At 44.1% G+C, this 27,068-nt stretch overlaps 1 protein-coding gene across 1 annotated transcript; it reads left to right on the forward strand.

Moving 5' to 3' along the window:
• On the forward strand, positions 1–25,862 carry ngfra (nerve growth factor receptor a (TNFR superfamily, member 16)). The gene is made up of 6 exons (XM_034539937.1): positions 1–39; positions 3,239–3,401; positions 10,964–11,326; positions 19,125–19,362; positions 20,314–20,513; positions 25,810–25,862. Exons 1-6 carry the CDS (start codon positions 1–3, stop codon positions 25,860–25,862), a joined length of 1,056 nt encoding a protein of 351 aa, XP_034395828.1.
• Positions 25,863–27,068: the final 1,206 nt, after the last annotated feature.

Consider the following 27,068-nt stretch of genomic DNA (forward strand, 5'->3'; position numbering starts at 1 on the left):
ATGACTACTACTTTATCGCTGGTGATTCTTTGCGCGTTGGTAAGTAGCCCAGTCAGAACAGGAATTCGTTATTATATATATATATATATTTTTTTTGTGTTACTCCGTCGACAGACTGTAGTTGAGTTTTTCAACATTTCCTTCCACTGTGGTGCGCTTGATTTGCGTGGACATCCCATAGATACTTTTATATAATATCCCTTTCATAATCCCGTTGGGGACGTTTAATGAGTTTCTTTTCGTTAACTTCAAGGCATGAATTGTATCCCCTCTGTGATATTTCTATGATATTTTGACTAGCGTATAAATGTGAAGTGCATCAGTGCTGTGGTGTTTCCCTCTATTAAAAAGCCATAACCTATTAAAGGACCAATTTTTTTCTTTTACTGTTAAACGTGCAGGTGCTGCATGTAGCTAAACAATAAGCGATGTGCATGTGCTATTATGCCCCGGTTATATTCTATCCCCTCCAGCTCCACACACACACACGCGCGCGCGCACACACACACACACACACACACACACACACACACACACACACACACACACACACGCACTTCCCAAAATCCTCGTGCAGCTACACTCACACTCACACATACACACCTTCCTCTTGGTTTTCAACCAGGGAGGAACAGTTAGACAGCCCTGCTGGGATTAGTTTGTATCCAGTAGCATCCAGACATCCAGGAGCAGTCTGCTGACAGGCGCCTTATTTCTTCTTCATCAATGAGATTAAGTAATTAATGTCAAAATAATGTTTAGGATACATTTGGGATATTGAGCTAAATATGCCGGAAAGTAAATGTAATGCATTACATTCATATCCGACATGAGCTGTTACTTTTTTCGGCTGATTTGGACATGAGAGATGAGGCTCCTCTGATTACGTGAACAAAGTTGATTATGGGAGGCCGGTGGAGCCCATGAGCCGAGAGGACACATCCTCTCGGCTCTCTGGTATGTCCACAGCAGCTGGTCTAATTGGGCTGTGCGGCTCAGTCATCATGTGAACAGCCCTGGATGCGAGGGGGACACTCTGTTATGACAGCTGGTTTAAAGGGTGGCGACGGTCGGCTGCACTTTGGTTCGAATTTAATTTAGAAATAAACCGTCAAATTGACCATGAAATTGAGAAGAGTACAAACCAGAAACATCACAGCTGGGTCACCGTACGTTGTTGTTGTTGTTGTTGTGTGTGTGTCAGTGTGTGTGGATGCATGTTCCTGCTGCTGGTGGACCAATCTACTGCTGATTTTGCCATTAATCTGTGTTCGGAGCGATATTCCTGGGAGATGTCACCAGAAAAGGGAGTTAGGGACATGAATCCTTCCTCTGCAGATATAAGAGCAAAACTCTTGAGGTTTTTGGACTGCGTCCAAAGTTCCTTTCTGCAGACAAAAAAGTGACTTTAACCCTGCTCATCAAATAGATTCTGAGATGTGTGGCAGGTTTGTAAAGCGAAGAGAAGAAATGCATCTCGAGAGCGAGACGAGGGAGGACAGAAAGGGGGAAGTGTTGAGCAAGAGGAGGGAGAATGAGGGAGAGCTGCTGGCTGCTCAGTACATCTGTTTCTTAGTGAAAGCAGGGACAGCAAGGAGAGGGAGAGGACAGAGGGGAGGGACGAAGAGAGAGAGAGAGAGAAGATTGAACTGATGTCTCAGCAAATGTGAATTAAGTGGAAATGAGCTTTTGCTCGTTACATAATAAGAACCACAGGACATGAAAGTGTTTTAGTATAACGATTTTCTTTTTTCTGGATATAAATTCCTTTTATTTAACATTGTTGCAAACACACCAGTGGAACAAGCCTCAGTTCTTTTTGCCAGCAGAGCTGCGTGGCAGTTGTGTCAGAGAGGACAGAGGGAATGCAACACGACAGGAAGTGATAACAGATTAGACAGGATGAAGACATTTGGCTTCATGAGTCATGAAGAAAGGGTGTGTTTACAGTACAGGCATTTAAAGTAAAAATAAACATGCGTATCTGTGATTGACGTGCAAATCGAGAGACCAAGTCCCGCCCATTACGGTGTCCCCCATGGGACGTTATTGCGGGAAACATTTACTGTAGTCAATAGCAAAATACTTAATTTTCTTATTCCCGGTTGAATTTCATAATTGGGAATTGAAAATATAATTGAGCAAGTCCAGAAATTCACGGTTCGTTATGGATTTGTGGCAGTATCTTTTAGTTATGAACTATATCTCTCGTCCTGCATCACCAACACGCTCGTCACCTTGGCTTGCTAGCTAGCGAGGGAACTTCGCCATATCCATAAACAAACACATGATCTTACCTGATGTGATCTTGCCTGATGTGGGAGAGATATCCGTTGTCGGTGTGAGTATAGCGTTACATGCGGGTACAAAAGACACGGGCACCGTAGCTTCAGCGACATACGTCACTTACGACACTTTTGGGTGTGGAGTCTTTCTGATAACATATTTACGTCTTACACACAAAAAAAAATCTTTTTTAATGAAGTGAAAAAAAATTGTGATTCATGGCACAATTATATCAGGTTCTAAAAGTATTGACTAGAGTATATATAATTTCCAAGATCCACTGTAGAGGGAGCGACTCTGCCTGGCGATGGAAAAGCTTAAAGAGTCTTATCTTTTAGTGAAAACACCCAGTTTGCTTTGTGTGTACGTGAACACAAATCTCACATTAGGGAATTCATCTCCCATTTGGTATACAGTATAAAGTGATGTTAACCATTACATTGTACTATTAAGACTTGTTTCTAAAAGTTAGGGTTAGGCTATGCAATGCCCTCTTAAGTTACAAAAACATATGCTGTCCCCACAAGTATAGTAGAACAAGTGTGTGTGTGTGTGTGTGTGTGTGTGCCAATGCTGATTGCAAGCAGGGGTTGACGCTCACAGCTACTCCCACCTCCATACAGTAATTAGGACAGGCGTGTGTATAATGTCGCACACACAGGATTTTGGCCTGAGCATGTCATGGGTTTACTATTCGAGCTGTTAGGCCTTCAGGGGAACTATTAGGGCAGTTTAGACTCGCTCAAAGTGCGTCTAGTGTGGAGTCAACGTGATTTATGATGAATCCTGATGGCGTTTGGATTGAAGGAACCAGTTCGACACCTGGCAGTGATTTTGATCAATTAGTTTCGCTGCGTGTGATTAGGTCGCAGCGGGGCCCTGTGCTGTGTGGGGTTGACTGTGTGTGGACGTGCTGCTCTGACGCCCCGTACCGCTGTTCCCTGTGTTCCAGGTGGTGTTAGCGTTGGCGTCCAAGACGGGCCGGGCGGTGCAGGTGCCCTGCGACTCCGGCCAGTACACCGCAAATGGAGAATGCTGCCAGGAGTGTCCACCCGGAGAGGGAGTGGTGAAGAAGTGTGGCGCCACGCAGACCACCTGCTCCCAGTGTTTGGACAGTGAGTCAAGACTTTTTGTATGAAGTTTAACAGTCAACAAATTAAGACAACTGTGCACTCTGTTGAAAGAAAACCCACTGGCACCGATGTCTAATAAGGTACAGGCTTCAATAGTTATAACAAATAGTTTAATTAGTGGTCGACATGAAATATGGAACCAACACTAATCTATTATAATTCACAACTGCAGACCGTTTACCAAATAGAAGAGAATAGAACAGACACAAGCCAAACTATAGCAACAGAAAAGTTATTTTTATTCATGACTTACAAGTAATCAATAATACAATCATGGTAGGTTACCTATTAACTATTAATAAAGCTACGAGTTATAACTTAAGATGTTATTTAATTCACATACAGTATTTAAAATGCAACACCAAAGTAAATATTTTCCAAAAAATTTAGCAATACCACAGATGCTCTTATAAAACGTAATTCAGTAAAATAAGTGAATCTACTTTGACAACTATCTCACTTCCATGTGATAAAACATGAACATAAGTTACAAGTTATAAACTGGTCTTATTAGAAACGTGGCGTTGTGTTCTGAGGTTCGGAGATTTCTTCCTCGTCGGCCTCAACAAGTATCTCCACAAACAATGTAAAAAACAAATGTGTCAAAAATGTGTACCTGTAAAATCTGTCTTTTGATGTCATTGGTTTGAATAGACTGACCCTTGAATAGATCGGAGAAGTAACTTTAACACTAAAAATGCAAAAAAAAAAGAAAGAAAAAAAGTCCACTTCCTGAAGTGGAAGAGGATAACATTCAATCTGAAGACAATCTGGAGACAGTGTATATGGCATGTCATCACCGGCGTCAACACCCGATTAATGCAAAGTTTCCGCACTTACGTCATTTTCATCTTTATCCACACACCCACCTTTGATGGCGGCCCAAAACCAACTCCTTTCGTCCTCATTTGTATGAACTGTCACACGTTTGATGCTCATAAGTAGGTCCAAATGTGTTCACTCGCGGCTCAGACCGGGCTGTGAACCATTAACGCTCGCTCCACAGAGGTTGGAGGGGCGCCAACTCGCTACATCTCCGAGAAAGGCCCGAGAGCGAGAAGAGCCGGCGCCCCAAACAAATGTGTTCCGCTCCATCTTTCTGCGTCACATTCCTGCAGCTCTCTTTGCCTTTTAAGACGCCGGCGTGTGTCAGGGTGCAGGTCAGGCACATGGCTGCATTGGCTCAGGAGGAGCTGGAGAATTGCAACGAGACACATGTCGCACTTTTTCTTAGCTTTTTTAAAGCGCCTGCTAGTTCAATTCAATTCAGTTTATTTCGTATAGCCCAAATTCACAAATTACAAATTTGCCTCAGAGGGCTTTACAATCTGTACACATACGACATCCCTGTCCCAGGACCTCACATCGAATCAGGAAAAACTCCCCAAAATAGAAAAAACCCTTTCACAGGGAAAAAAGAGAAGAAACCTTCAGGAGAGCAACAGAGGAGGATCCCTCTCCCCGGATGGACAGAAGCAATAAATGTCATGTGTACAGAATGGACAGCGTTACAGAGATACACTCAATGAATATGACTAATATGAATAATTAGTAGGCCCAGGACCCAGGACCAGCTTCAGACACAGCCAAATCCAATGTACTCTATGACACGTAAAGTCACAAAGACTCCCGGGAGGAAGCAGAGTTAGTAAGGTGCAATGGAGAGATGTGAATTCATCCATAAGTAGAGAGATAAGAGGAGATAGGTGCTCAGTGTATCCTAAAACATCTCCCAGCAGCCTCTAAACCTATAGCAGCATATCTAGGGGCTGGACCAGGGCAAACCTGATTCAGCCCTAACTATAAGCACTATCAAACAGGAAAGTCTTAAGTCTACTTTTAAATGAGGTCTGCCTCCCAGACTGAAAGTGGAAGCTGGCTCCATAAAAGAGGAGTTTGATAACTGAAGTTGTGTCAGTCGGAGACGTTGCGGTGGCCGACCCTGAGCAGGAACCCCACATTAGTCTTGTGTAGACGTTCAGAGTGCACTCTCCGTTCAACATTGACTGATTGCATTAATCCGCTCGCACACATGCCGCATGTAAACACATGCCAATGGTGCATGCACACAGTCTCTTAACACCGAAACACAATAACGCCAACTGGATGTCGTTTTGTGGGAAGCGATTCAATTCATGCTGGCAGGAAACGCTCTTCGTCCAGACAAAAGTGATACTCTGATTATCCTTGAACTGCGTTGCACAACAGATGCTAATCTCTGTGTTGTGTTATGTTATTAATCTCAAGTCTGGTCGGATTTCACCTCTTTGAAGTTTCTATCCTTTGCCTTGAGGAACACAAAAGCTGCAGCAATGGGTTCAGGGGCAGAAAGCCAATTCTCTACAATCTAGAGCGCGACAGTGCCACAGGGAAAACAATTAAAATAATATATATATATATATAAGAAAAAGAGTCGCTTTCACATAAACCAACTCTGTCATAGAGTGTCAACGTAGAACATTTTTTTTTTTATTCCTGCAGAAAATAACAAAGCGGCCTAGTCGTGCTTTGCAGTAGATGGAGAGCGAGCGGGGCAAATAATAGTCAAACGTTGCGTATGATGGACTGGAGATGGAAATTGGTGGAGTGAAGCAGCCTGCGTCTGTATAGAAACACGCTGCAGCTTCACAAGCGTCTGGACTTTATCTTAGTTTTGACGTCATGAGGAATTTGGCTTGCGTGTCATAATCCTTTTCATATTCCTGCCGTCGACATTTGCAAACAATGCGTAGTAGGGCAACCACAGCTCCATCTTCCTATTATGTGGGCTGGCCCTCAGGATTCTAGTTATTTAAAAAAAAAGAATTATTCCACATCCCACACCCCACCACCACGCCAGCGAATCCCACCAACTCTAGTCGTGTCTCCTCTTTTCTCCATCCTGCACTTGCTTTTTCTCAGCCAGCATCACCCCCCCCCCCCCAACACCCCACACACTTTCCTTCTCCTCCTCCCTGTTGTTATGACTCATCGTCTGTATTAACGGATAAAATGGTATTAGAGAGCCAAGCACCAAAGGGCACGATAGCCTCATTCATCATGCATACTGTAACATCAATGCATCTTTACTCATTTGATCCAGCTAATTAAAACATATTGAAAAGCCTAGTGCGCCTCTAACAGAGAACAATTATCTTGCTCTGCAGTACAGGAGTGGTATTCACCGCTGACAAACACTCAACATTTAAGCCCAAATACCCAGGAGGTTGCACTCAATTTCCGGTGCGAATGCATTTTCCTTGGTTTCAATATAGTTTTGGTTTCTGCAGATACAATCTTAGCGTATACCTGAGGCCCACAGGAGCACACACACTACAATACGTCTGAGTGGGAATTATATGGAAGTTAGAGGCTGAAACACTGACCTTATTTGGAAAACCAAAGCTATGAATACATTTTCTAAAGTGCAGATATTAATAATTAAAGAGGAGAATGCAACACATCCATTTCCTGTTTCATGGTAAATATGGGTGAATCTTTATTTACCACAACCCCATTAATTCCCCACTTCCTGTCAGTGTAACCCCCATCCCAGCCCCCCTTTCTCCTACTTCATGGCCTTCCGATCCCGACTTGGGATGAATGAAAGCGTCAGCAGCGCTGAAATATTCATCAGTCTCTTCCACTTTTCGCTGCTGTCAAGGGAGACGAGAGAACCGGACCTGCCTCACTTATTAGTGAACCATACAGAAAAGCTTGCCCCTGCAAACTGACTGAAGATCTGAGCGAACAAAAAGGCAGAAGAGCGTTTAAGAAGAGCTGCCGGACCGACTCGACCGGCAGCTCGCTGGGGATTTGAAGGAGGAAGGAAAGTAGAATCACAGCCTCGTCTGGTGAGCGCTGAAACCGAGCATCGAGGATCGCTTCCGGCGTCGGATCAAGAGGGATAAGGAAAAGGAAATCTCCGATTTCCCCCTGGCAGGTCCTCCGTGGCAGCCTCAGAGGAAGCTCCGTCCTGACACTACAGCTCAGCGCAAGGATACAAAAGCAACGGGTTGATCGTGAAATAAAACTTCCCTCCGTTGGTCTCCCAATAATAGCGTTGGTGATATCCTAAAACACCTGTTACAAATCTGGAGGGAAGCAAAGTGGACCAACGAAGCTTCCCGTCTTCACGTTCAAGAAGACAAATAAAGCTGATGATTTATCCGCAGTCAGCGGAGGGTCCAGAGGTGGGTCCAGAGGTGCCCCAGCTGAAACGTGGACCCTGACCCTGAGTGGCAGAAAAGGCCGTCCTCGCTAAAAGCTTACACCTTAAGTGCCGATTGTGGAGCTCGTCGGGCAGTTTCAAGGCCGGCCAGAAGCTACATTATTGATGACACGCATCAGTGTTGGAGGGGGTGGGGAGGGGGGGTCTTCACGGGTCAAAAATGGCACATTTCTCCTTTACCATACGGACGTTTCTTACTGCCGAACATGAAAATCGTGATCGCTGAGATGAACCGGTCATCGCTCGATTGGGGACAATTAGAAAAAGGATCGCATCTTATTAAAGGAGACATTCTCCACCAGATCCTCGGTGGCCTTTTACTTTCTCCTTATCAGCCCCCAAGATGAAAGCACCGACACATGAATTACACGCACGCCACGCACGCCTCTCGGTGCATATGGTGGCATTTAGACGTGTTTACACTCACAAGGAGTGGGAAGGGGCTCGTTCAGGCATGCAAGCTAAAATTAGCCAAGGAAGCCTGCGCCCTGTTAGTATAATTGAAATGAATGAGGAGAGCTTTGCAACGAGTGCAAAAGAAAAACAAAGGCTTCAAGCTCACTAATTCAAATAATTATTTACCTCTCCGGTTTGTTATCCGTCAACGTCGGGACTGTTCAGTCGATGTCACTCTCTTCTATCACTTCTGCCTCCAGACAGTAAATGTCAGATAACACTGAATCTGATGGTGTGCGTGGAGGAAACTGACTTACATCCCCGACTGCTCCATTTCCCCTTCCCATTCCAGTCGTGCATCAACACTTTGATCTCTAAATCCTGTTTTTTTTTTTAGTCTCGGGGTCGGGCTCCTGGCTCACTAGCCCACCCTCACAGACTGTTTCCCATCAAGTCGAGCAGTCGCGAGATTCATTCGAGCAAATCAAGCGTCCACTCGTCCGCCTGCTCCCTAAAACTGTCTCTGTACCATTACCTTCCGTCCGCTCCACTCGGTGACAGCTCTCACCATCGGCTTCTGAGCCGCGCTGCTGTTTACAAGGTGTTTAGAGCTTCCCGTCTGTGCCAGCGTTTACTTTGCCAGAGCCGCTTACAAGGCAAAGCAAGTACTGGGACATTGCTGCAGGGATTTTCACACTGACAATATGCTGTAGCTCAACACGACACCCGCTGAGCACTTCCCATGGGAAACACACTCAGACATATGTGTGTGTGCTAATAAGGGTTGCGCAAAAAAGAAAAATTCTTGTGGCTATAATCATAGTTACACCCAGTCCGGGTGATTTATTTCCAGCCAAGACAAAAGGGCCGTTTAACCACCAAAAGGACATCGTAAACTAGCGTTAACTTGCTATCTGCGCCGCGTGAAATCACGAGTGTCATTTAAGAGTTTACTAATCGGTTTCGACAATTCGGCATTCGTGTTTTTCCGTCTCGTGTTGCGAAATTTTTGCGCAGGATGCTAATACTTGCAGCCGGGAGTAAAACATGAAAATAAAAAGTTGACCGCTCTCATGTTAATAAGCACGCCACAGAAAGCATTTGGAGAACAGCGAAGCGGCCTCCGTGGTCAATCTGAGCCGTAGATTCATTTCCCTGCCAGCCTCTCTACTCCACTCCCATCTCATTCAAACACTAAAACACACTCACTGACCCCACCTCCTCTCTCGCTGTATGCATAATTCAGCAGGCATCCAATTATATTGGAAAATAATTTTATATGAACATGTAATATGTATAGATTACTTTGAGCCCTGAGGAACTCTCAGTGTAAGAATAAACCAATTTGAGGTCATCACTTCCTCAGCGATGAACTCTCCTGAATCCTCCTGTCGCAAACGTTCATGAAGAGCAAATCTGAAGTGTTTGAAGCAATTGAAAAGCAGCAGGCAATTAGTCAGGACGGCTTTGGCCTCTTTCAGTTCAACACTGTTCTCCACAACTCAGCTTTGGTCCGCTACCTCTTTTTTTTCTCACAACCCTTTAAAAAAGAAAATCAATATAATGCAGCGAAATTGCTCTTTGAAATGGACGTCTTTTGGACACATTGCATTGATTCAAAAGGCACAATTTTTTATTTTTAAAAAAAAATCCGAAACAATAAAAAGGACAAAGTCAGTTTGCAGAATGACATTTGTCTGTCTGAGAAGTGCGAACCCTGTGAAGGGTTTAACAAATGTTTGACCCAAACCAGAACTGAAACCTACTTTTCAGCCACGCGAGCACTCATCGTCCCTTTCGAGATGCATTGAAATCAAACATGCTGTAGAGACATTCATGACCTACAGATGATAGAGTCAATAACTCTGGTGACCCTTAATCAGGTCAAAGTTTACGAGTATTTATGACTAAATACCTGCAAAACTAAAGATATTTGGACTGGACTTTGTGTTGTATGCTGATTAGTGAATGTTAGAATGTCAACACGCTAAACTAAGAGTGAAAAAGATGAACATCAGAATGCTGGTATTGTAATTGCAGGCATGCTAGCATGCTAACATTAGCATTAAGTGCAGCCGCACTGAGCTGCTTGCATGGCTGCACAGTCTCAATCTTTATTCATTCACACTCATCTATTATTGGAAATGCTAATAACAATGCTAATTGAGAAGTATCAACTAATCAGAGGCAAGAACGGCTTACGGTAGTTATTGGCCCTAATTAGTATATGAATAAACATCCTACAGAGGAACAATAACCCCTTTTTAATATTGGCGAATTAAACAATACAAAATATTATTTAACTAACATAAGTAGATTCAAGGGAACAACATGTTGAATCAATTATAGATTTACTAATGAAGGGGATCATGCTACATTATTTAATAGTAATCCCAAATGATGTTGTTGTGTTTAGAATAGTTTATCAATGTGAGTGAACTATAAAAGCAAAACAAATTACACACAGAAATGCCCCATTTTGGCAGAATGACTCATTAACGCACTCTTTAGCTTATGCCAGAGTGATGGCTTGGGTATAATAAACACAAGTCTTTATCATCGGCGCAGCAGCCTGAGCATGTCGATGCGCCTGCACTTCACTCTCTGTGTACAACTGAGATTAAAGCAGTTTACTCGGCGCAGCACACACACACACATTGGGATCAATATCGTAATGAGCGCAGCAGGTTTTTTTGACTCGCTCCCCGACAAGAGCACCTTTCTCGTCCCGGAGCACAAATCACTAAGAGCCCAGTGGATCAATGTGTCCTCCTTTCTAATGAATGTGCAGTAAACACGATTAATGTCATTAGACTCACTGTTTATCTCCTCATATTTCCTGCATCTTCTAACCTCCTTCACTCTTTGCCCCCGTCTCTCGTTTCCCTTTCCTCTCCTGTCTCTCGTCCCCTTTCGATCCCGTCCCTCTCATCTGCAGGCGAGACCTTCTCGGAGAACTACAGTGTCACGGAGCAGTGCCGGCCGTGCACCGAGTGCACCGGCCTGATGCGGATGGAGACGCCCTGCACCGACTCCAACGACGCCAACTGCGTCTGCAACTACAACTTCTTCTTCGACGAGATACTCGGCCAGTGCGAGCCGTGCACGGTGTGCCCGGCGGGCCAGGGCGTGTTCTCGCACTGCGAACACGATCACGACACGGTGTGCGAGGAGTGCGTGGACGATACCTACTCGGACCGGGACAGCTCTCTCGACCCCTGCCTGCCCTGCACCATCTGTGACGAGGACAGTGAGATACAGCTGGCAGAGTGCACACCCTACATGGACTCTGTCTGCCACAGTAAGTATGCCACAACGCGCAGGTCACGAGCACACATTTAGGATTTAGTTCAGGGAAATCACTTCAGACCACAGAAAAGAAAGGGATGTGTTGTTGTTTGACTCCGAGAAAGCCGGAGGAGTAAACAAGCATTCACATGACTGACGTGAACATCGTTCCTCGGACAGTTGTCATTGTTCGTCATCAGCATCACATAAACAAATGAGTTAATACTTTGTTTATCTAAACATGATCTAAGTTCAGTTTCTAAACTCTGAAAATGTTCTGCTTTTTATTTATTTTTTATTTGTGACAGTTCCAAACTGTGGTTTTGGACAAAACAAGTGATTTGAAGATGTCAATTTGGGTTTAGGCAATTTAGATTTTATTAATACTGTACAAGCAGCTTTGGCTGTCAGTCACTGTACAGGAGGGACAGTTGCTAGTTAAATGTGGCCGCTACGTTTTTACGTATATTTCAATAAGGAACTCCATAAATAACAACAGCCTTCCCCCCGAGACAAACTGAACTGAGCCAAATGGTGAGCAGTGACAGCACCCTTCAAACAGAACAAGAGCAGAGTGCATGAAGCGCACCGGTTGTCACTTTTCAACACTGTTTAGGAGCCATCATATATATACGCCTCAATCCCACTCGAACCCGCCTCCAGTGACTCCCGTGTGTGTCTGTGGGAACGCTCGAGGTCAGAGGTCGGTGCTGGTCGTGTTTTCAAAATGGAAGCGAGTTGAAAGCTCCAGCATTAAAAAGGTCAAAGACTACTGTGAGTGTCAACAAAAGAAGAGGCAATTAATAATCTGCTCCCCCCCCCCCCCCACCCCCCCCCACAAAGCAGAAGGCAGCATGCAAGCAGAGTTGAGCTGCTTCTCTCCAGTAAAAGCAATTTATAACCGAGGAAGCTCCTCATGTCGGACGAGGCAGAAAATTGACCTCATCAGGGGGCCACGAGGCTCAAATCTGGGAGGTAAAAATGCGTTCCGTGGCATTGCTCTCGATGTCCTTGATACAGTCCGATACAGTATCGTTCCTTAAAGCAATATCGGATAAGTGAGGAGTGTGAAGTGAAAATCGACATCGTCGGCACTCTAAACCAAAACAACCTTTTCCCAACAACGGGCAACGACTTCAGTGGAAGTTCGTGGTCATCGTCTGTTCTTGGGAAAAGCATTTTTCCTTTCATGTGATGTTTTTGATGCAAACTTTGACCACAGAGGCACTTATGTTGTGGTGTGATTAATTGCTTTGAACGAAAGCGCTTTATAACAGGAGCACTTGCTAATGCAGGGCCTTTATCGATCTCCTGTCTGCATTAAAACGAACATCTTAATAGCGGCTTCTAATATGAATGTTGGGATTCATACTTGAGCCGCAAAATATTTCGCTTCAAGGCCGACTCGGTTCGGGAGAGGAGGTGGAAGAAGGGCTAATAACATAGACGATGACTTACCACCTTTCCCTCCACGTGTACCAAACATCCTCAAAGGTCGGAACATTTAGACTTTTATCATCAATGAATCATCATCACAGATGTTTTGAACACAAACAAGACCGACTGTGGCTTCTGCTTGGCTCAGCTCTGCATCTCAAATCTTAAATCAGGTTAAGTTTTGGAAGAAATCTGTGGGATGCATTTACAACAGGGAGAGAAAAGGACTCAGGTGATATTCTTTTACTTTTTTTCTTCATTTTTTTTCAGGTATTTGACTCGTAGTCCTGTTTACAATTTGACATGATTGAGTGGAGTGGAAACATGATGGAAAATACCCAAATGTTCATTGCACATGGAAATGTCCACATCTGTGTTGGCTCACGCTCAGATCAAAGTTCCGCCTTGTTGGTCTTTGTTTTTATAATAGAAGCAAGGACATGAGAACAGTTTTTTTGTTTTTTTTATCCCTGCAGTATTCAAACTTTCTGAATCATGCAACACATTTGAAGTTGGAAGCTCTGTAGGAGGATTGGAAACAACCAAATTTCCCATGGTGAGATGCCAAGAATGACTATTTCCCCTGCTTCTTGCAGGGATCACACATAGGTCTAACCAAGGCACAGTAATGGAGTCCTGTGAGGTCTTACAATGTTCCTCTGCAAAGGATGGAGGAAGATTAGTCCATCCTCACACATAGCACCCTACGCTCCTTAAAACATACAGAACACCGACTGTATTCGAGACATATCTGATGTACAGTAGGCCACAATATAGCCTTTTGCTGCCAAATTAGCGCCCACCCATGCAGCTGGTGTCACCTTTGACCCGCCTCGTCCTGAGCGATAGTAATGCAGCGGCAGGCACGGAGATGGCACGATAAGTGACCTTGTGGCACCTCCGTTTGAAAGGAGAGCCCTGTCAGATCGCACCAGTGGGCCCGTGGGTAATGGCTTAGTCACATGTGGTGGTGATGATATTTCAAGGCCTTTCATGGTGGTCTATGATGCATGCAGATATGTTTTCTGCAGCGAACAGGAAGCTGGTTTTCTCATCCTGTTTGTGTAATTAAGTTTTTAAAGAGGGATTTGAATTAAATCCTTTGCACTCAAAAGTGGGGCGGGCTTATAAAGGAGCTAATTACACACACACACACACACACACACACACACACACACACACACACACACACACCTCCCTTCTTGCTTAAAGTTGCAGATTGATTGATGGATGGATGTCTTGATATTATTGGTTGGAATTGGTCAGTACTAGCTTACGTTAGAACATGTTGCACTTTGACGTCGAAAAAAGATCATTGGAATTTGATGCAAAAATTAAAATACTGTTTTGCCTCTCCTCTCTCTTTCTCTTTCTCTTTCTCCCCCCCCCCCTCTCTCTCTCTCTCTCTCCCTCTCGCATTGTGAAGATATGATTGGGGTATTTTTTCAAATCCCTAAATCCCCGGTTCATATCAAGCTGTCACCAAGTGTCAATTACTTGATACAATCGCAGGCAGAGAGAGGGCGAGAGAAAGAAACGGAGATGAAAACAGACAGTGAGAGCTGCGGCATATGTGCTGTGCTGGTATTCTATGTTGAGGGGTCGATTAGAGTCCTGGGATTTCTTCTGCTCGTGCTCAGGTTTCGCTGAACGACCTCTATGAGCACACACACACACACACACACACACACACACACTCAACTGCAGGACACACGCGCGCGCACACACACACAACCACAGTCCTCTCCAGCTTCAAACACACTTTTCAGGAGCATCCAAAATCAATGCAGCTGATAACTCGGCGCGCACACACACACACACACACACACACACACACACACGCACGCACGCGCGCGCTCTTCCCTCGGCCAAGTGGGCTTTAACATGTACAGTTTTCATTAAACTCAGAAACACCGCACATGTGTGAATCTCTTTGATCTGAAATTTGTTTTTTTTAGAAGGTGCCGGTCAGTCAACGGTTGAAAAGATTTTCATTCAAGCACTGAGTGTTCAAGTGTTTGTCCTCAAGAAAAGAAAAGATATAAAAACTGATGAAGGAAGACTTTTTATTCTCTTCACTGCCCCGCTCATCACATCCCCCCTCCTCCCTGTATTGCCCCCTCTCTCTCTCTCTCTTCCCACAGTGGCCCTCGAGTGGCCGGGCTAGCGAAGTGGTGGAAGTGTGCATTCAGCGCCTTCATCGCTGCAGTATAATTACTCCTGCTAATCAGAGCACTCTACAGCAGCTCCTCTGTTCATCTGCACCCCCTCCTCACCCTCTCCTAACACTCTGCCTCTCTGTCTGCCCTCCGCTCCGCTCTCCCTATTAACCCTCCCTAATAGAAGACAGAGCGCTCACTCGAATCATTTCTAGTGTGTGTGTGTGTGTGTGTGTGTGTGTGTGTGTGTGTGATGGATGTGCGAGCGTCCGGTCGACAAACACAGGGGAAGATTGAGACGGAGGCCGAGCCGGGAGAGTGTTTGGCGGCTGATAAAGAGGTCATTGTGCATGTGCTCCGCCCGACAGTTGCTCATCTCCACCCTGAACTAGGCAGAAGCTGAGGCTCCAAACTCTGCACAGGACCCTGGGGTTAACTTCAACCGTAAAAAAGACCTCAATGGCTCATAAAAAATGAAATCATTTTTTTTCCCGTCCACACCCCGCTAATAAACACATCTCCCTGCGCGCACACAGCCCCACGCTTGTAAAACACCGGGCTAGTTTTATTTGGTTTCATGAGTTGTTTTAAACAGCACTGAAGCCTAAATGAAATTGTTAAATCTCCACCCGCCGCCTTTAAGCTCCCATTCTGTTCCAGCTGAAGAACGCAGCCTCTGGAGCCCCAGGTTTATCCTTTGGTCTACAGCCAGTCGTGTTTTCTACATCAGCCCCGGAGAAATGGAGGCGAAGAGGGGGGGGGGGGGGGGGGGGTTACGATAAAGAGCTAGTACACTGTACTTAAGCCGTGGCTCTCTGTGTCGAGTCAGTGTTATGTGAAGCCGGCTCCCAGGAGAGCTGTCGTCTCGGCTCGGAATGAGAAAGACAATTTACGGCGAGTCCCGAGGCTGTGCGACTGATGCATCTGATAAGAAAACATTCCCCGCAGCATGGACAGGCACTCGCAGCAGTGCAGGAGGAAGGACAGCTCAGTGTGTGGTAAAGGAAAGGCTTCTTTGATAAACTAGGTGTCGGGGCAGGCCGTCTGCACACTTTCACTCACTTTCACACCTCCCCCATTCATTCACAATGTATTCTATTCGCGAGCTTGTGTTGCATTGCTAATACCATTAGCCGGCCCTGCATTAGCTGGATGATGTATGGCGGAGCTGAGGAAACCTGACTACAGCCCTGGAAAGGTCAAGAAATACGTGTAATACAGACACCCGTGTTCCACTCTTCCGAGCCCTCCCTCCTTTTTTTTCGACAGATATGAATCAATAGCACCCAGCTTTAAATAGACCTCTGCATTATTTCTGTTTCTAAGTTTGGCACGCACATATTTTTCTGTCTGTGAAAGACGCTTTCTATCATCTCAGTAAACCAATTCCCCCCCCCCCCCCCCCCCCCTCCGGGAGGCAGGAATGCCCCGTCATCACCGCGCAGACGCAGAGACCAAAGTGGACTCTTAACGCCCAGCAGATGTTTTTCAAATATGTCCATCAAGGTCCCATCGGACTATTAAAGCGAGTAACCGTGTGTAAATTATGCAACAAATCAATGTGGAGAAACTTGACTATCTGCCACGCCAGTGAAAAGAGAATATAATGTGTAAACAGCCTTCGTCCACTGAATTTCTTCTCTCAGTCGTCTGACCACATCATTGGTCACACACAATTCTTGATTTAAAAGGAGCACCTTACATTTAAATGATGGTGGGACACTTATTTTATGTATTTTCTAGTAGATTTTCAGCTTTTAGTTATGCTGAAAAAAAGAGTAGGTGCATTCCATCATGTACAACAATTAGGTGACAGCTGTTAATTGTAACGGTAATAATATATTTCTTTGAAGTATTCTTATTCAGCCAGGTTTTGAGAAATCTGTCTAAGAGATTCATGCTGTCACAACCCAAATCAATAAAAAGGGCATAAACAAATTGAAAAAAATCAACGTGTTTTTGCACAACAGTTTCCATACAGAACCGTTTCTGCGGCTCAAAGAACTTCCAATGAAAACTTCTTAACAGTGAGGTCTAGGAAATTGTTTTCGGAAATATACACAGCTGTTGAATTATTCAAATGTAATTCTTCAAACCTGTAAGCGGCACACAAAAACAGTCCATTCACCTCCTAGGAATTGAGGTAGAGGCAGATAAATGTAAGAGGTGGATTACTCTGGAAATCCTTTACAAATAAAATGAAAAGCATGTGCTAGCCTACACTAGAAGCCATTTGAGGGAGAAAGGAGAAAAATATATTTGTGAGAACCGACCCCTTTGAAACCTTTCCTGTTTCAAAAAATTCCGGCACGATTGAAAATATGCCAGTTGTGAATGCGTGAATGTCATTTATCAGAAAAAGAAGAATAAAATGTGTTTCCATTACATGGCAACCTGTTAGTAATCTGATTCCCTGTCTGTTATAACTGTATCGGGTTTATCCATCACACTTACGAAACCAGTTAAACCGAACAATTGTATCCAAGGACGACGCCCGAACATATTTGGGATAGAACGTGCCGGTTCTTTGGCCTTGAAGGAAGCCTCGGGGGTCACCACGGGGTTTTAACCCTGTGAGCGCCAATACGAAGCTAATGTGGAGCAGCCTGAGGTTCTACTGGGAATTACAGGCTCAGATCTGCACCAGGCTGCACACTCTCCATCCCCAACAGGCTGCTGAGCTCAGAGGAGTTCGGGGGCCTTGGCTGGACGGGCCCTCTCCTCGGCCTGCTGTCCTAAACTCTGAGGGAGGGACTAAACTGCGGACTGCTCTTTGAGCCTTTCTAACGTCTGACAGAATCACTGCAGTTTAAGTTTCAGCACTCTTCAAAACAAGAAGGATACTATGACAGGACTTGTAGGAGAGACTTGATGGATAAACTGCGTTTTTCAAGGACAAGTAATGCCCCTCAGAGTGGCCGCGGCTCGGCTGAAACATAGACAAATTACGCTGCATCATTAATGGAGCTCACAAAGAAAGAGGAAATAGTACAGTTTATGAAAATGACTCTCCTCTCCAGGCTGTGCTATGATATAAACCAGACACATCCAGTAGCGCAGAGCCTTCCTGCCTCCCTGGCCTCAGCAACGGCTACACTTAAAGCGATGACCTCTCGAAAGCCCCGGACTTTGTTCTACATTGATCCATATGGCCTTGATGTCATGCAATGAGCAGAGATCCTCACAGATGGGGATGTGGTGAGATGAGACCTGGCGTGCGCGGGGCCCATGGCCTGTTGTGGGGTGGGCTGGTGGGTGACAGATATTAGCCCCCCCCTCGTCGTGGAACATTCCTTCTCTTTCTGCACACAGCAACTCAGCCGGAACCCATCTGTCTATCAGAAACAGCTGCCGCATGTGTGCAGTGCAAGACATCTGGTTGGGGGACTTGATGACTGCACAGCAACAAACAAGCTCTCAGAGAAGATATGAAAGTGTCTCGTCGTAATTGTTTTTTTTCTTCTTCTTTTTCTGTGGATGTCGGTGTGTAGGTCCATCACTACAGACGCACACATCTCAACAACTATTTGGGTAGATTCAAATGTTGTGCCGATATTCATGGTGCCCAGAGCATGAACCCTAAAAACGTTGCTGATCCTCTGACTTGACATTGAACATGAATCATCATAACATTCGGTACATTGTTCCTGAGGACGATGTGTACTGTAATTACTTTGGTGATGCCTTCAATTTTTTGATCGAGCGCCATCAACATGTTTGTCATTATTGCTAATTTGCACATGTTGCAAATGTTGGAAAACTAACCTAAAATGGCGAACACGGTTAACATTATCGCATTTACTCAAAGTGCCGTACTTAAGTGCATTTTTTAAACACGTGTTCTACTTTATACTTCAGTATTGTACTTTTTACTCCAATATATGTATTTGATGACTTTAATGACTTAGCAGAAGTAATCCGGCAGTATATAAAGCATAAACTAGCCTTACCTTTACCATCTACAACAGTAAAGTTATGAGCACGCTGATGCATCAATAAGTATCATCAATTATAATATACAATATTCAAAAATAGCCCATTTTGTGTAATTTCTGGTACTTCAAGTACAGTCTGAAGCTCACACTGTCATCTGTACTCACTACGGTATTCAAGCAACGCCTCACAGAGCTGCTAGCAAGGCAGGTTATTTTCTTTCTCAGTCGTATATCTAGGCGTGTTTGATTTCTCACAGATGCTCCCTTTTCTCCCACACAGATCCTCTCTTCCCAACATATTTCCCTCCCACCTCCGATATGGGCCTGTCTCCACCCTCCTTCACCAATTACTTCCTCCCTGATGGCTCAGACGGCCCGTTGCCAGGAGAGACCACCACGTCCAGCGCTGGCTCTCCACGCTTCCTCGGCCACGGCCTCAACGAAAACCTCATCCCCATCTACTGCTCCATCCTGGCCGCCGTGGTGGTGGGCCTCGTGGCCTACATCGTTTTTAAGAGGTCAGTTGGTGGAAGACAAAGAGGCGAGGAGCTGATGTGTGCCGCTTTGTGGGGGAAAGACATTAACGCAATCGAGGTTTTTGCAGCTCATCCACAATAAAAATCGAGGACAAAGGGGGTGATAGAGATAGTGGTCTGGGCGGGGGTGTTGGGTGGTGTTGGGTAGTGACAGATGTTGCCTTGGGGCGAAGGTGCCTGTTGAAATATTCAGGCCGTTGATGGTCAAAGAGCTTTTGACCCACTTCTAGAGAATCACTTGAATGTACCACAATTACCTTTTCCCACACAAAAAAAAAAGAAGGTCACAACACTTAATGCATTACAGAGATCACACACACACACACACACACACACACACACATGCAACCACACATGCACTCAGAAAGTGCAGACAGATACACGCTCGGGCTGAAAGGCGTCTGAAACAAGTCAACAAGCTCATTAGAGGCATTGATTGTTTGCAAAGTGCCGACCGGGGTTTATCAGCTGAGTCACGCACACATCTGGCTCAAAATCCTCATGTAATTGTCATCAAGCAGAAAACATTTTATAAGTAAGCCCTTAAATCCATCACTCAATATCTCATGCATATTTTAATAATTGGTACGTGAGTCATCGATCTTCTGAAGAGAGGCATTAGTAATGAATTGTCAAGCTGTTTTTGAACGTCTTATGATAGTTTTCTTTTTGCAGACACATGACGATGTATTTATTTAAATGTACAGACATTTCTGAAACGGTGGGTTTCGCGATTACAGGCGGAGGAAGACAAAGCATGTTCCTTCTTTTTTGAGCCGGCAACTGATATAAATATGTTATTTACCTCTACATCAGCGCTGAATATCTGACAACAATAACTTAAAAATGCTGTTTTCACTCATCAGTTATTGCTTGATCAGGTCGGTATTGAGCAGGTCGGTATCTTCCTTCTGACGGGCTGCTTTTCCACAGGTGGAATAGCTGCAAGCAGAACAAGCAGGCAGCTAACAACCGCGCGGCTACGAACAACCAGATGGTGACGCCGGAGGGAGAGAAGCTGCACAGCGACAGCGGCATCTCGGTGGACAGTCAGAGTCTGCAGGAGCAGCAGCAGCAGGCCCAGGCGGAGGTCCAGGCTCAGCCTTCACGCTCACGCACACAGGAGCACATTGGTAAGCGGAAAGAATTAATATTAATATTGTATTAATGAATATTTTCTTAAGAAAAGGTCTGTGAATATTTTCATGAGCATTCATCGGGACTTGGGGACAATCCAAATAGTATTGTAGTGCATCAGCTTGTTGTCTTTTTTTTTTAGGTTTTTATATTTCATGTTTAAGGGTTCTTTTCTGATGTAATGATGAACACATGATCACATTATCAAATCAAGTTAATTACATTACACACTTGGATAAGGAAAAACTCCCCCCCCCAAATAACATTGAATTCTACTAAAATATTAATATTTTACATGGAAGTTGTGCATATTGTGAATATGCAACTACGGCCTCAGTAGTAAACATATACAATAAATCACACATTTCCTTAAAAGTCACCACAAAGTGACCATCACAAGCTCCTTAAAGATATATGTTGTATTGGATTACATTAGGATGTACGGGTTCACCTAATAAAGTGGCCATTGAGTGTTCATTTCTGGTGGAAAAATGGAATTAATATTGTGATATGGACTTCAGTCAAATCACCCAGTCCTCGATATATTTTAATCTAATACCTGTTTGATATAAAACTTCCGACGGATCATTTTGATTCCGTTTTCCAGCCCAGAACTTTGTATTCACCACAGAAACTTAACAAAAGACGCTCGTCCAAGTCTGATGATATATTGGCGGTCGTTATTGATTCCATCAGGATATACTGCTGAGATCCCACTTGTAGAGGTTCACCAGCAGTGTGCACGACTTTTCCTCAGGGAAACACATCTCCTGGTACTGAGATCAAACACAATATATCACCTCGGAGCAGGATTTCGCACCTAGCAGCCAAATCTTACATGCATGCATACTAGATTTGAAGGAATGTAGAGATTATGATTTCGGGAACCGGTAGTAACATGCACGCGTGGGTGGGTTCTGAGCATTGGTTTGGCTGTATGCCTCCTGATCACAGATGTTGAGATACACCATCAATATGAGGCTGAGGAATTCAGTGCTGACAGATGTTTGACACGGTTTCTATATTAGTGCACAGCACATTGAAACACTGTAAGGAAACCATGCAACTACATGTGTTTGATCTATATGTGCCGTTACTACTCAAACTACTTTATCTAAATGTGTCTCTCCTTGACTCATGAAGTATTTTGGGCGTATTTCCGTGGGACCGACTTTAGGACGTAGTCTTGCAAAGCCAGACAAAATCTAAAAAGGTTATGCGATTATGCACTTTACTGATCTATTTCAAAGCAGTTTATTTCAATGTATTTCCTTTAAGCGCACTGTATTAATAGAGAGATAAAAATAAAAAAGATATTCCAATCCCTTTTAAGTAATCATATATGTGTGTTCAAAGCATAAGACATAAAAAAAACAATCGTATTGTTTAAAGAATCCCACAAAAAGGTATTTCAGGAAATGAGTCACCAATACATACTTTCATTAAGAAAAAAAGATGACGGATCCGCTCTGTAGTTTTTAGAGAAACTACAGCGCCTTTGTTAGGGACTATTTCCAGATGCGGATTAATACACATTTGGTGCACTAGTATTTATGGCGGCAGGATGGTGTATGTGTGATTGACTCAAAAGATATATTTTTTTAATTTTTATTGACATTTTCTTGTCTATTGAGGTAGCAGAGACGTTGTGTTTTTTGGTCTTTTCATGGGATTTATTGACATAAAATACAAAGAAGAACACCAGCATCTCCCTTTAAACTGTAGCAACTTCAACAAAAAGGGAAGAAAATTGTGAAATATACCCTAAATAGGATAAGCGGTTCGGATAATGGAATATATATATTTTTTTCAGACCTATTAGCATCACTCACACTGAGTACCAACACACACAAAGGCTGTATCATGTGGAGTCTGCACAGATACAAAAAGAGGATCACTTTTAACAGCTCAGAGAATAAAAGCAAGTGTGGCAGGAATGAGATGTGACCCCGCTCTACATTCCTTCAAAAATCAAATAACACTCACATTAAGGAGATGAAACCAGCGCTCTCACTCGATCTATACACATAAACCTGAGAGGCTTTTTACCTGAAGAAGAAGTCTCGAGTGCAGTCATAATCTTGTTATTCATTCAGTCATTCATGCTTCTCTACCAGACTTTATCTCTCAGGATATCTTATGTTTCCTTCCTGGTCTTACTGTGAATTATACTAAATCCCAAATACAGTTATACAGGGATAATAATGTGCCAACAAGCCAAACAGCTGATAAACCCTCCCTTGAACAATCCACATCACTGTGTCTTTTCTGGGATACCCATTAAATTCTAATGAGGCTTGGGAAAAGCTTATTTAGTTTTTGTGTGTTGGTTTTGAGTCCCTCTTTCCAGTCCTCCATTCAAACAAATGAAAACCCCGCGGCACGTCGAAAGAAAAGAAGGAATTTCTTTTGGGGGACTAAATCGGCATCAGTGAGAAGATGACTGCCCACGTTAACCCTGTCAACCCTCTCCGACTTGATTGGCTCATTAGCAGGTGTTACGAGACGGGATCCAGGCCTGCTCTCGCTGCCTTTCAAAAGCTGATCCAGCGCCAGCGTTTAGCACGTGCTAATTGGCATTAGCACCGTCTGCGGATGCGGAAGCCATTTAAAAAGGCAGCAAAAGCTCTCATGCTGGCTTCCGTAGGTTCTTCCTCAACCAACTGGTTCTGATAAAATACCTGAGAGGGTGATGTGCACAATAGCTCCACAATAATCGCTGGGGGACATCCTGTTTCCAATTAACCATATTTTACTGCCGACTAAAATAAATGGGAACACATCCAGTCAAAACCAGTCAAATAAGCCTTTAAATAGAGAGATAGAGCAATGGAAATGTCCCGTGTTTTGATTGACAACATCCACAGGGGTGGGAGCTCCGGCATAAAGGGTGCTCATTTCGATCTGCTCATCTCCATTAAAAAAAGAGCCGTCCATCACTGCAGCCGGCCTCCTTGCCGGCTTCCCCCACTGGATCGTGCATATTGAATGTGTTTAATATTTAAACTCTATTTAGACTCCCAAGTCCTGAATCACATCACCCAGCCGTGCATCCCTGTCCTGAGTTTGACCCCACGGTCGACACAAAATGGAGTAAAGGCAATGTTAGTCAAACAACCAACTGAAGGAGAGTTATTGTAGATGTATAGCACAAAATATAGTAGAAAAGAAGGGGTACAAATGCTTTATAACTGGCTGAAAAGTGTGCAGCAACTGGCATACAGTCCTGAATAGTTTGGTCTTAAAAATCATGCTCAGCCAAATATAGAGATGTCGCAATCATGTTAATACCCCCTGATGCGTTACAATCTGCCGATTTGGAATAAAATATTTTTTTTTCTTCTATTTTAGATAATTTTTCTCATGCATAATACAGCTAAATAGTGCTAACTTTAGGTAACAGTAAAGGTACATCATATGAGTAAAGAAATGTAATATATTTCACAGCAGACGAAGAAAATAATGAAGAAAGTACATGGAGGCATTTATATTCACTTGTTCACAGATCTGACAAATGTAACTCAAATCAAGAAGAGTGCAGACAAAAATAAATACGTAAATGTCTATATTTGAATAAATAAAACTAACTTGGCCAGAAAATACTGTGTCCATTTAGGATCCCCCCCCACGCATTGGAGAAGCTCATTGAGAAAACATGTTTTAAGGGCCAAACATTATCTTCCTAAATATGTTCCCAAAAAGGTTTAGCAAGTTGACAATGAATGAAAGGCGACTGCAAAGGTAAGAAGAGAATTTGGGGTTTAAATGGAAACGTAATAAAATAAGTTATGCAATGAAGCGCTGTCCCCAACGAGTAAAGTAACAAAACAAGTAATATATTTTTTAAATGAGTAAAACGATCCCAATGTCTGCTAAGTTTTCCCTGGGAGCCCATCTCAAATTAATTCACAATCAGCACATTTCAAAGCTTGTATCATGGCTCAGGGTCCAAAAGGGAATGGCCTGAATGGGCTGATGAAATAAAAATGAAAGGAAGAGAAGAAGAAGAAGAAGAAGAAGAAGAAGAAGAAGAAGAAGAAGAAGAAGAAGAAGAAGAAGAAGAAGAAGAAGAAGAAGAAGAAGAAGAAGATTGAGCTGGTTCGGTGAAAGACCGCTTGAATTGATTCCTGGAATGATCTCGGACTGAAAACATCAGGCAGCCACATGGCCACTTTTATCGCCACTGCCTTCAAAAACAAGGGTGCACTGCAATGCATGCAGCACTGAGGTGGGAGAGCAGGTGCAAGCCACTGTGCGGATGCCTGAACCTGTGATGTGCGCGTTACAGATGGCTGTGCACTGGCCAGCATCAGCGCCCCTCTGCTCTTTGTCACTGTCGATGCCTGTAGAGTTTAAACAGGAAGCAGGAGAGAGGAGTGCTATAGGACTGTGGCCGGCACCGGACAGAATCTATTCGGATACATAAACACAGGGCTCAGAGGAAGCATAGATACTAATCCAAGTGTATTTTACACCGCGACCATGTGTGGAAAAAGAAGCTATTTTTTTTTTTTTTAGGAAGGGAAAAGGAATGAAAACAGCAGGAGGAGGATGGGGGGGGGGGGGGGGGGGGGGGGGGTATGACATCATGAGTCGACAAAAGAATCCCCCTCTCTCAAAGCGTTAAAATAAACCCTCTTGTACAACACTTCCCTGGCACAACGATGCATTGATGAAGACGAGAAAACACCCACCGGACTCGGGGGTCCTCTCAGGAACGCCTCTTCATTCCCAAAGCGTTTCCATGGCTTCCCTCAATTGACAACAGGTTAAGAGGTTGGTGGGAAAAGAGAGCGTTTGTCTCCCATCCTCATCCGGCTAATGACTCCGGTTTAGCAGGTTCAGATGAGTGAGTGACACCACAGGGCCCCCTGCAGGGAAAAGTGTGACTATCAGGGGGTTTGGAGTTTCTCCATGCAGGAAGACAGCATGCTGGTGGACAGGAGGTTATCATTTTTGTGGGAAGGGATTCTAAGAAAAAATTATTTAGAGGCTATTCAAGGGGCCCTTAATCAAAGGACTTCTCATTTACTAAAGAGGAGCTGCTGAGTGGGAAGCACAAAAAGACTGTTGTATACAAGTGAGAATATGCATTTGTTTTAATTGCTTAATTTCTATTGATAATGTCATGAAATCGCCATTTCCTTATGAATTACTCAAACAAACATGTTAAATGCCTTGGCTCTATTTCTACGATTATTATTTTTTTTTTAAACGAACCACCGCTGATTTTACTATCACCCTATGTACTCTTCAAGAGGCTGACATATTCCTTTTCATTTTTCTCCACAGTGGTGAGGGTGGATGGCGGCCCCCAGCCTGACACGCCTCCCCCTGAAGTCTGAGGAAGAGGACGAAGAAGAGGAGGGTCGTCAGAACTGAAGACAGGGGGAGGAGAATGGAGACTCGAACCGTGGACCAAAAAGACAGCCTTGCGGAAGGGAGGGGGGGGGGGGGAGGGGGATTCACATCTGAAGTGGCCACAGATCAAAGACTTGTATGGACCCCACAGCTCCTTTGGGCCCCAGTGTGACTCTTCATGCCTGCATAGAGTTCAACTCTATCAATCAGTGTGTGCCTGGACACGACCTCTACGGCAATATCAACCAACGTCCCTGCAGATACATAATCTTAGATATATGCCAGTACATGTCGTATTAACAAACTCAGACAATATCTTATATTAACATGATTCTAACTTAACTGCCAACTTAGTTTTCAGTCGTTACATTTTGCCCTTAATTCCATAATCACTCGCCGTGAAATATATGTGCCTGAAAGGTAAATAGGCAGAAAGGTTCTCCACCATCTCCTCTTTCTTTTCCCTGTGCACCTTCCCAACCTCGTCTTCTTCAGATAATCCTCTGTCTCTATTAGACCACCGACTTCATTCGGGAAGTTCCTCGCTCTTTTATCGTTCAACCGCCGACGCGTTTCACGGCATGTTGTCTTGTAAAATGTGTGCGCCGCCGTTTGAGAAGTGACTCACATTCAGGAAAGAAAAGGTCAATTGCTGTGCGGGCCCGCTCGCTAACAAACTATTTCCTTTCTTCCCCAAAACTCATCGCAGACCCCCTTTTTCGCAGCGACTCCAGGGATTGTGTTACAGTAATTTCATGCTCCTAACGTAACACAATGTTTCATCTCCTGTTTGTGGTGCGTTACTTTTTTTTTTTTTTTTTTTTTTTGTGGCTTGAGTTCCAAACGGTGAGACCTGGATGTGCAACATGAGAGAAACATCTCAGGACTGTGGAGCTCTGCTGACTCACCGCCATAATGCTGTTTGTGACGTCGACAGTGAGCCTGGTGCACGGATGCTCAAATGAATTTGGGTACTCAAAAAGAAATGGATCAAAAAGGAATCCCGTCTGTCATTCTTTACGCCCACTGAGTGGGACATTGGGACACCCTCTCAGAGGCAAACTCCTTTCACTTAACCTCTCACACTGACACCAACCGCACTCTACACAGTCACTCTTACAGTCGTGCATACAGCTCCGTCTGTGTGATGGAGCTGGATAAACAATGCGTTGTCGCTCTCCCGTCAACAC

The sequence above is a fragment of the Cyclopterus lumpus genome, chromosome 8 (assembly GCF_009769545.1).
Source record: "Cyclopterus lumpus isolate fCycLum1 chromosome 8, fCycLum1.pri, whole genome shotgun sequence".
Classification (NCBI taxonomy): domain Eukaryota; kingdom Metazoa; phylum Chordata; class Actinopteri; order Perciformes; family Cyclopteridae; genus Cyclopterus; species Cyclopterus lumpus.